At 34.7% G+C, this 12,100-nt stretch overlaps 2 protein-coding genes across 2 annotated transcripts in view; one reads left to right on the forward strand and one right to left on the reverse strand.

The window, feature by feature from the left end:
• LOC126779176 (diacylglycerol kinase 1) overlaps positions 1-12,100 on the reverse strand; it is a 127,493-nt gene that overhangs the window by 87,805 nt on the left and 27,588 nt on the right. The gene's annotated exons all lie outside the window — the stretch shown is intronic.
• Positions 5,005-5,786, forward strand: LOC126779264 (uncharacterized). The gene has a single exon (XM_050503196.1). The coding sequence runs from the start codon at positions 5,008-5,010 to the stop codon at positions 5,770-5,772; it is 765 nt and encodes a 254-aa protein (XP_050359153.1). The 5' UTR covers positions 5,005-5,007; the 3' UTR covers positions 5,773-5,786.

Genomic DNA, 12,100 nt, shown 5'->3' on the forward strand with positions numbered 1-12,100 from the left:
CTAATAGATGAGGAAAGAATTTTTATTTGTAATCTCTAACTTCTAAATCTACTAAACTTACACCAAAAGATGCAGCGCGTTTCGTGTTACGATTTACAAAACTAATCTAACGCCTGATTATAAAATACGGCAAAAAATTCGTTACACAATTGAATCAATGAGTCATGTGTTGTGCAATAAATTTCATACAGGCGAATCTCTAAAAATTATTTCTGTACGCATAAAACCAAACATACGGAACACCTCAATACGAGTCCGTTACAATACATTGGCCATGCGTCAGATAAATATAGCTTTCCACTGCCGGTCATTGATCTGTATTGGTGTAGCGATAGAAAAAAAAAAGTTTTATTTATTTTTATGATAAAGTGCGTTATTTTTGGAAGCTAGAATTATATGATTCGTTCACTAAGGTATTTTATGATTATGGGATTTTTAAGTGTAAAAAGTATTTAGTTGAATACTGAACATCTTGCACAGATAATAAATAAAAGCTAATTATGATTGTAAATAATTGAAATATCTTTCAAATCACAAAATGATAGGGTAAGGGAGTTGAAATATATTGTAGAGTTGGGTATGTATATGACTATTTTTTATTGCTTAAATGATTACGATAAGGTAAGGTAAGGTAAGTAATAGCTAGTATATGTCCCACTGCTGGGCTAATTCCATCAAGCAGCATATATGTATGTACCACGCCGTATTGGCGCCGTATTGGACGGCGTGGTACATACATATATACACGTAGCAAAAATCATCCAACAGTTGCAGGTTTTTCCTTTAAAGATGAAAGAGATGAAATATAAAAACAAATTAAGCGAAACTCGGTGTTTATACCAGAGCTCCTCGTAAATAAATGAATAAAATTTTACATTGAGATATTTCTTGGTGGTAGGGTTTTGTGCAAACCTGTCTGGATAGTATTCTACAGCCAAACAGCAACGCTTATTATTCTTAAATGACCTCAAACCGTGGCAACGTAAGAACTAATTGTTAGAAAAAAAGAAAATATCCGCTGCGTCTTTTTCGCCTTCTCAATTCTGAAGCATGTCTCTTCAAACAAGTGGTAGATTTTTTGACACTCAATAAGTAAGTGTTAGACTTACAAAAACTTATTGTATCCAGTTGAAAGAGAGTATATACGCGATAATATGTTAGTTTCTAAAGTTGGCGATTTAAGGGATGGTTAATATTTCTTACAGTTCCAATATATATGGCAATGGTGACCACTTACCATAAGGTAATTTGAAAACATTGGCCACTCTTCCTATTTTATTAGAATAAAAATTGACAACCTAAAATCCTTTAAGAAAAACGCCAGAACCGTTCCGAATAAGGTTAATTGTTTAATTGCGAATGAAATCAAAACACTCTTCTTCACCAAAAAACACGCAGTTCAATTAAGATTTACGCGTTCAATGCAATGACTAGCAATGTCCTCCAGACCGATTTCGGCCACGACGGCCAATCTCAAGAGAGATTAACCAACTACGCAGGAGAGATTATAGTGCACAAGTGTGTGTGCAAACACAGGTGAACTCTCTATTCCTAACTCTCATTATCCGATGGGACGGCAATCCGATACGACCGGAAAGAGTTCAGGCGCAGGACCAACGGCTTTACGTGCTTTCCGAGGCACGGGAATGTACACACTTCCAACTTCAAGACTCCAGGCTGCTATTGAGAATTTTCTAACAGAAAAACCCAATACATTTTTATTGGCCTGACCTGGGAATTGAACGCAGGAAATCGGGTCTGCGGCCTTACAACAAGCCACTAGACGAACAAGGCAGTCGACGGCTTAATAATGTCAATAATGAAACGTAAATATTTATTTCTATTTTCCGCCCATGGCTTCACCCGTGTTTGAGAGGAGAAGACCCCTGACAAGGTCTATGCAAAATTTCAAAATGTTTAGTTGAGTATTTAATATGTGGAAGCGTAACAAACGAACTCACTTTCGTATTTGTAATTTAATAATAATAATATCCTGGGACATTATTCACACACGGCCATCCGATCCCAAACTAAGCAGAGCTTGCACTATGGAAACCAGACAACTGATATACTACATATACTACTTTTCTTTTGTAAATACATATACAACTACGCCAACCGGCTCGTCAAATTTATATTTGTTAGAGATTATTAATAGGATTCGTCAGTTAAAGTTATGTTTGTAATGATTTAAAATATATATAAATAAAACACGTAATTGAACGCAATTTTTGCATTCAATAAAGTTGTACAATCATTTATTTAATGGTGGAATTAAGCTTTAGTCATTGACAGATTTAAGAAAAAAAAATACTTTATAATTTATTTCTACAATTATTCAAACTTTACCTTGGGAGGGCTTTGTCCAAGTCCACCTGGATGGGTATCACTCAATCAACAGATATTCTACTGCGAAACAGCAATACTTATTATTGTTGTGTACTTAATTAATGAGATAATGAGTCCAATGTAACTACAGGTATAAGGGAAATAACATTTTAGTTCCCAAGGTTGGCGTTGGTTTGGCGCATTGATGATGAATGGCATGGTTAATATTTCTTACACTGGCCATGTTTATGGGCGGTGATAACCCTACCATCAGATGGCCTGTTTCTTCTTTGTCTATATATATGATATGATACACAGAATTCTTATATGCAATGTAATATACAAGATTTCATTCCATCTTTCTACCGACGTCAGTTTTCGAAGAAATAGTCGAGTAAATCAATAAAATATATTCCATTTTCAATAAGACGGTTGAACTTTGAGGAGATGAAATTTCTTGGAACCAATATTGTCGCTATTTTTATATTTCATAAAACCTTCATTCTACGTAAAAGTTTTAATTGACAATACGGTATTATGAAACTTGTGTGCCTCGTGTTATTAAGTGGTTATCTTTCAAGGACGCATTTATACGGTCTTGAGAACAACTCCATGTCACACCAGTACCTAAGTTGTGTTTTTGTCAAATAAATCTTAGTTTATCATAACCTGTACCACCCTACTTGTGTTTTCGTACACTTGTGTACTTTTTTTTTATTTTAAGTGTGTTTCCCTCCGAACCGATTGCAGCCATGGTGGCATATTATAGTACACAAGTGTGTGCGGGGGACGGCGGAATTTATTTTGTTTTAACCAGATATACTGGAAATTGAACCACCTCATGGTAAGTCACTAATCTTGGGAAAGTAGAGCTAGCATATATCGAGCGCAGTCAAGTCTCTCTTGAGACTGGTGGCCATATCAGAACATTATGAATTTCCAGAAATATTTCTGATTTTCTGTTTTATTTAAAACCGGTGAGAAATCAGAAAATGATATGGGAAATTGACCTTAATAATTATTAAATTTCAAGAACACACGCATGAAAATAATATATTAACGTAAGTCGGTTGTTAAAATATCACGGACGAGTAATGAAGTTAGTTCATACAGAATCGCAATATTATAATGACATTAGCTCATTATACTTAAGATCAGGCAAGTCAACGCTCGACCGTTTTACACATAATAACGTGTAAAAAAAAGCTCAGTCGCCCTTCGATTCAATTATTTTTTTAACTGTGGACTAGATACAGTGCATGGGGCTCATGTGATGTCACATCAGAAACGAATACACACAGAATATTTGAACACGTTATGAACCCCAATACGACTTCGAAATAGCACTTCAATTCCACTCAAAGAAGATTCCCTTAAAAAAAATCGTAACTTTTTCTCCTGACCATACTTTACCTAATTATTAAAAAAAAAACGTATTACGAGTAAAACATTTAAACACGTCTGAGACCACGTGACGCTTAACACGTAAACACTTGTTACACCTTCTCAAACTAGTATTATATGATTTTTACTGAACACTATATATTTTTATGTTATACGCAAGTGGACGTGTAAATGAGCCACTTTTTTATATAATAGGTACGCGGATGAGCATATGGGCCACCTGATGGTAAGTGGTCACCATTGCCCATAGACATTGGCATTGCAAGAAATGTTAACCATCGCTTACATCGCCAATGCCACCAACCTTGAGAACTTAGATGTTATATCAAACCGGAACACAACGATACCAAGTACTGCTGTGTTGCGGCAGAATATCCGATGAGTGGGTGGTAACTACCCAGAGGAGCTTGCACAAAGCCCTACCACCAGTTGATGGTAAGTGGTTAGAACGCGTGAATCTTAACCGATGATCGTGGATTCAAACCCTGATAGCATTTCTGAAATTTGGTGGAATAAGCTCCAAACCTTCTCCTCAAATAAGAGAGAAGGCATTAGCCCAGCAGTGGGACATGTACTGGCTGTTACTTTGAATAACAACGTGAATATGCGTATCCTAAAGACGCCTTTTGTGAGGCCGTACCTCACAGCCAACACGGGAAATGGTCCTCGCGCAGTTCGCACTATTACTTCCATCCATTAAGTTATCCCTGCTAATAATATCAATGAAGTCCTAAAAAAATACGTAAGTCTGAGACCGTCCGAGAATGGCGGCAAAAGTATAAATCTGTTGTGTTATTATTTTTTTTACAAATACAATTTAAATAACGAGAGAGATATATGTTATCTGTGCTAACATATTGACGTGTGCCCGCGTAAAATAGTTCGATATTTAAATTATGAAGGTTTTTAAAAACAAACAATGTATGAATGATTGCAATACATATATCTACGTAGACATTTTCTTTGATGTTCTCAATAAATAACAAAATATAAAAATAAATTGAAAAAACTGTTGATGTGTCTGTTTAAATAAATATAAAGCGAATTGTTATAAGTTTGTACATGAGTTTTTCGGGTAGGTGTCAAATAAAAGACAACACGGTTTTATAAGAGCTCTTGTTAATTTCAATTAAATAAATTGGAAGATCAATAATTACACTAATACAAATGTGCTAATAGTGTTCCCTACCTGCCAGCTAAATCTCCATAACACGGATTAAATCCCCCCATAAACAGAAACATTGAAAGAATATATAATACATTCACATTTGCACTATGGAGTCCATCAAGCACTCAATTCAAGACCTGACTGAACACTTCAACTCACGGATGGCTGAATTTCAAAAGACTCTTCAGAGTTCTATCCCAGCATCAAGTCCAACCACCAACATAGCGACTCAGTTTAATACATTTAGAGTCTTTGTTTTAACTGCGTTGGAGAGCCTTCAGACGCAAGTTGAACTCCTATCAAAGCAATACAACCAAATGGAGATGCGAAGTAGAAGGAAGATGCTCCTCTTGCATGGAATTCCTGAAGAAGTAAAGGAGAATGTACCAACTGTGGTGTCGAGGGTTTTATCAGATAAACTCAAGTTGCCCGAGCTTACCATGGATAAGCTCAGCCGATGCCAGCGATTGGGTCAATCCACGCGAGATAAGCCTCGAGCTATTCTTGTCAAATTTCATGACGCGTCGCTTCGTAATAAAATCTGGTACTCGAAAACATCTCTCAAAAATACGGGTGTGACTCTTTCGGAATTCCTTACTAAGGAGAGACATGAACTGTTTATGGCTGCGAGACGGAAGTTTGGAATATCTAAATGCTGGACGAAGGATGGTGCCGTTATTGTTACTGGGTCAGACGGTAAGCGCCATCGTATTGTCACAACAGCTGAACTTAATTCAATCAAATGCACACAGAATGATATTCCTTTGGCTACTATTCCTGCTGCTATTCCCAGTACCAGTTCTGTCGACTCAATTGCTAAATCTACCAGTTCCACTCAGGCTATTCGAAGCAAGAGAACTGTCAAAAAGTAAGCTTTGTTTTGTTAGACGTACTGTAGCATTAAATTAATATCGTATACTTTTGAACATTAGTGTTTAGCTTCGATTTGTATTTTGTATTTATGTTAGATACTATATTGTTCTATTTTTACTTTCATTATTTATAATTAATGGACATGTCGGTACAATGTCAACAATTAGACGTTTGACAAGTTTACATGCTAATTGTAGTTGATTGGCTTTGGACTCTTGCATTTTGGCCGTAGTTTTTTTTTTTTTTTTCTTTAGTACAAATAACTGTAGTAATTAAATATCTTACACTTATTTTTGTATTACTTTAATTAGTACTTTTTTTTTTTTTTTAATATCCTTTTTATTATTTAAATGTTTCTTGTTTTTTTTTTTTTTTTTGGGATAGTTTAATAGCTTGTTATAATAGTTCTATAGTTTGTGGATACTTGTTGTGTAATTATTCATAATGCTGATGTATGCTTTTTTAGTTATTATTATTATTTTTTTTTTTTATTGTTTTCTTTACCGTGTCACTTAAATCTTTAAAATTGTATCCACTCCTATTGTTTATTATGATATATGATATGATTGGTATTTTCAACATTAATTTTAAAATGCTATCTCACATACTGCTGGCGGGTTAGAGATATGCCTTGGTTAGACCTTATATATATATATATATTTTTTTTATTCATATATATTTTTATTATTTTATCTATTTGTATATATATATATATTTTTAATTATTATTATTTTTAGAATTTATACATACATATAATAGTTGGTTGTTAATATAACCAGCATGATTTCAAACACTCTCAGTTTAAGCGACTCGAATGACAATAGTGAGTATCTTAGTGACGCAGTGCTCTCTAGTGATGATAGTTTTCATAGTGCTTCTATTCCTCTAAACTCTCTTTTAGATTCAACTTTCTCCGGTTTCACTAAAAATTTTAATGTAGTGCATATAAATGCACAGAGTGTACCTTCTCATTACCCCGATTTCCTGTCTTCCTTCGATAGTAAAAATATTCATGCCGTCCTAGTATCCGAATCTTTTCTGAAACCCTGCTTACCTTCAACTTCTTACTGTTTGCCTGGCTTTCATCTGATCCGGAATGATCGTACCGGTAAAGGTGGTGGTGGAGTGGCAATATATCTCCGTAGTCATATCCCCTTTACTATTTTAAATAAATCTCCTACACAATACTGTGAGTCATCTGAACATATTTTTATTGAAGTCTTATTCGGCCATCTCAAACTACTACTGGGTGTTTTTTATAGTCCATCCCTTACTATTAATTATTTTGATAATTTTGAAAATTTGCTGGAACAATTTAGTGCGTCTGTTGATCACACAATCATTATGGGAGATTTTAATACTTGTTTAATTAAAGATGATCAACGCGCCAAACGTTTTAAAAATATAATTAATAGCTGTAACCTTAATGTACTTCATACGAACGCAACTCATTTTTTTCCGAATTGTTTGCCATCGCTGTTGGACTTAATGGTTGTTTCCTCGCCTAGTCATGTTGATGCGCATGGTCAGCTTCCCGCTGAAGCCTTTTCTTACCATGACTTAATTTATTTATCCTATAGGATACGACCTCCGCGGGCTAAGCCCACCATAGTCATGCGGCGAAATTACCAGAATTTGAATACTCCCAATTTTATGGCTGATCTAAACAATATCGACTGGACCGCAATATATAATGCCAACTCAATAGACGATAAAATGAGTATATTTAATTCCCTATTAAATGATCTATTGGATGTACATGCCCCTTTAAGACCTATCAAGCTTAAGCACCTACCGGCTCCTTGGCTAACTCAGGACATTAAAGCACTCATGGCAAAGCGTAATGCTGCGAAAGCTAGATACAAAAGAAATGCGACGAACGATAACCTTTTAAAATATAAGCAGCTGCGAAATCGTTGCAGTATGCTTTGTCGTGATGCTCAGCGTAAGTTTATTACTAATGCTATCGAAAAAAGCGGAACATCTAGGATATGGCAGTTTTTGAGATCATTGGGGATAGGGCGTCAGCGAGAAACGTTTCCTGCCAATTTCAATCTCGATGATCTTAATAAACACTTTATTTCCTCTTCCTCTCTAAACAATCAGTACAAATCCATCACACTCAACTATCTCCATTCCTTGCCAATCCCTAGCTATCCTCCTTTCCAATTCAGTCCTGTTACCATGGGAGAATTAAAAAAACACATCCTATGCATCAAATCTGATGCAATCGGTTGTGACGGAATTAGTCGAAAACTTATACTTCTTACCCTTAACAGTATATTGCCTACTTTATGCCATATATTTAACTATTCTTTATTACATGGTGCCTTTCCTTCTGTATGGCGTAAAGCTCTCGTGATTCCTATTCCTAAAGTTTCCAATCCTTTGCTTCCTTCTCATTTTAGACCTATTTCTGTTCTTCCATTTCTTTCAAAGGTGTTAGAGCGTGTTGTTCACTCTCAACTAAACCAATTCCTCACTATTAATAAAATCCTGTGCCCTTTTCAATCTGGGTTTAGATTAGGCCATAGTACAGTTACAGCTCTTGTTAAGGTATGTGATGACATTCGCCAGGGTATTGATAACAAATCCGTGACTGTACTAGCTCTCCTTGACTTTTCAAATGCCTTTAATAACATCGACTATGACATATGCTTGGCAATCCTAAGATCGCTAAGCATAGATTCTACTGTCATTGAATGGTTCCACTCTTATCTGTTTAACCGACAGCAATGCATAATGGCTAATAATAAATATTCATCCTATCTAGATATTCCTTCCGGTGTCCCGCAAGGTGGTGTGCTCTCTCCTCTTCTCTTTTCTATATTCATTAATACTCTCTCTTCACTTATTTCCTCCTCTTATCATCTATATGCTGATGATCTACAAATTTACGTTACCGCTCCTTTAGACAGTATCGATGAGGCAGCTGCAACCTTGAATCATGATTTGGCAAAGATATCCGAATGGTGTAAATCTTACGGTCTCAAAGTGAACCCGAGCAAGTCGCAAGTGGCTATATTTGGCAGTCATAAGCTTCTGACGAGGGTCCAAGTTAAACATCTACCTCCAATCTTATTTGAGGGCCAAATATTACACATGCAAGAGACTGTTAGAAATCTTGGACTACTTCTTGATGCTTCCTTTTCCTGGGTACCTCAAATCACTGAAATGAGTCGTAAGATTTTCGCTATCATTGGTTTCTTAAGGCGATGGAAAAACCTATTGCCTATCAAGGCAAAGATCAGTTTAGCTAATACGTTCCTGTTACCAATACTGGACTATGCTGATGTCTGCTACATGGATTTAACTGAAGACCTCCTAAATAAATTAGAACGGCTGCAAAATATAGCCATAAGATTTATTTTTGGCCTGCGAAAGTTTGATCATGTCTCCGAGTATCGGTCTCAGTTAAAGTGGCTGCCAATCAGACTACGAAGAAATCTACACGCCTTATCTCTTCTCTACTCTATTATTTATATCGATCACACACCATCTTACCTTAAAGAACGCTTTAAATTTCTTGGTTGCGACAGCGCACACAACCTGCGTTCTTCGGATGATAATAAGCTAGTTACTCCCTGCAGCCGGACACAAACCTACAGTAACTCTTTTACTGCAAAAACCATCAAACTTTGGAATGCACTGCCTACAGATATTCGGCAGTCGAATTCATTGAGTATTTTTAAATACCGCTTGAAAAGCTATTATTTGTCCATTTCCAAGTAAGGTATGTATGTATGTATGAAATAGTATGTGGTTTATAATTTATCTATATATAATTTTATACTCTATAATTATATATAATATGTATATGCTAAGTAATAATTATATATGTGTGTGTATATATGTATATATATATATATATATATATTTGTATGAATGTATATGTGTATGTGTGTGTATGTATGTATGTATATGTGGTTAGTGGGATGTAGATATGTGTAGTCTATTAAATATTTAGTATCTCCTTTTTATATGTAAATGCACTTACCTGTTCTCTTACAAAATTCTTTCAGCAAAGGTTGTCTGTTAGAGATCGCTATAAGCGATAAGACCGCCTTTGCGCACCATTTTTTATTTTCTATTTCTTTGATTGTTTCCTACTTCACTCATTTTATGTATATGTTGTGCAAAAAGTGTTAAATAAATAAATAAATGAGGTAGTTTTGGTTATTTATGCGTTGTGATTACTTCCGTTATTTTCACATGGTTGGCAAAATTGAAAATTAACTTATTAACATCATCGGCATATTTTTTGCCTTTTAATTTATTTCATGATTAGTTTGTTTATTTAAAAAATTGATTAAGTCAGCAATTAAATCGACTCAAATATTACCGATCGAACTGGCCGTAAATAACACTCGTTGTGAAATAAAACAGAACGTGATTGAATGAAAACTGACAACTTGATCCGTACGAATTTATGCGTAAGCGGTTTGTTTACTATTGAAATCTGATGAATGGCACGTTGGCAGCACTTGTTCTCGTAAATATTCAATTTCGATTCCTTCTCAGATCATTTAAAAAATAACTAACTATCCTTGATAATTAATTGAAATATTTTCAGTATACCGTATACATTAAACAGTGACAATAATAGTTTTTATTTTATTTTATAGGTAGATGGACGGGTAAATGGGCCACCTGATGTTAAGTCGTGATGCGTGGGTGGTACCCACCCATGCACAAAGTCCTACCACCTAGTTCTGTGGTAGAACTAGTGTTCAACTGAAGGTCATTTGTTGGCCGAAGGCGAACCCCGGTTTAATAAAGCCGGTAATAACTGTAATAAATTAATGGTTCTAAGTTGGCTAAAAGTATATAAAGTAATGTTTCTTAAAGTTTATGTTGACTATAATAACAACGTAACGAGATGATATATATATATATTATAATATTTAGAATTGTAGTTTGAAGGCTTAGTCAAGGGACATAACACCTAAGTTCCCAAGGTTGATGGCGCATGCGATGTAAGGAATGACAGGGCAATAATATAAGTAATGAAGTCATATTTTTTTAAGTTTATTGTGACACAATAAATACTTAGCCTTTGTAACTTTCAATTAGAATTATGCAAAATTGAGTAAAATAAAAATTGTTATAATCTTTACTAATATTATAAAGAGGATAAGTTTGTGAGGTTGTAGGGGGTACCATTTTCTGTAGGGGTTTGTAGAGGATTACCAGAGGTAATCTGTGGATCTACTGAACTGATTTTGAAAATTCTTTTACTAATAGAAAGTCACATTATTTGTGAGTGTCATAGGCCATATATTAACTCGAAAAACTAAAATTATTTTTCGTGATAGTCGGATTTGCAAAGTCGAAAAAAAAACGATCTTACGAACGCTGCCTTAACGATGAGAGATATATGATTGAGCAAATTTTTAGAGCTTGATAATGCCTACAAAAAAGTCAGCATATGTCTAACTTATAAATTTTAAGTCACAAAAAGTAGTTTTTTTATATTAAAAAAATAATTTAAATCATTAGGTCATATTATCAACAATTATGAATTCTAATCAAAATAAGTAAACTTATCGTCTCAACTTAAAACTTAAAGACTTTTCAGCTTTATTGCAAATAATTTGGACGAAAGGTTAGAGATAATATTTTTTTTTACCGCCTAACAAAGTGGGCACGAGCGAGCTAGTTGCTATATATTTATAAACAATTTAATCATCATTTTACAAACAACAATTTACAATCATTTAACTTATCATTAGACCATATTATGTCAATTTCGTTACAGCATATTTGTACTTAAATAACGTTGTTCAGCATTACAACCCTCTATGCGATGATCGTATGCATCAGGTCTATAATAAATTACCATATAACGCAATATGACGTAAAAACGCCTACGATTTCATGAAGCTGCAATTTCGTTGTCAGAATTATACGTACCTCCGTCCGTTATGCGGTAACTGATTTAGCGAGTTGAAAATTGTGTAGCAGTCTCTGAGTAATGGTGATTGTTATGTAAAAACTCATCAAGCGTTGTAGAAATAATAACCGAACAAACACAGAACAAGAACGATCTTTTTTCATGATAGGTACGACATTGGTGTCTTCAAATACAGAGTAAACAGGTTTCTTCTAAGCAGTCTACATCCTAGACCGTGTCGATGCTTACTATCAGGCAAGTCAACGGTCAAACGCTGGCCTAATAAGAGTAAAAAAAAGTTATAAGGTTTTACACACGTTAAATTTATATTATCCTAACTAATATTGAAAGGCGAAAGTGAGTTTGTTTGTTTGTTACACTTTCACGTCTTAACTACTCAACCGATCATGATATTTTTGCATACAAGTCGTGTG

The sequence above is a fragment of the Nymphalis io genome, chromosome 28, assembly GCF_905147045.1.
Source record: "Nymphalis io chromosome 28, ilAglIoxx1.1, whole genome shotgun sequence".
Classification (NCBI taxonomy): domain Eukaryota; kingdom Metazoa; phylum Arthropoda; class Insecta; order Lepidoptera; family Nymphalidae; genus Nymphalis; species Nymphalis io.

Bases quoted from the DNA above. Each gene is read 5' to 3' on its own strand.
- LOC126779264 (XM_050503196.1), top strand. From the start codon at position 5,008: ATGGAGTCCATCAAGCACTCAATTCAAGACCTGACTGAACACTTCAAC.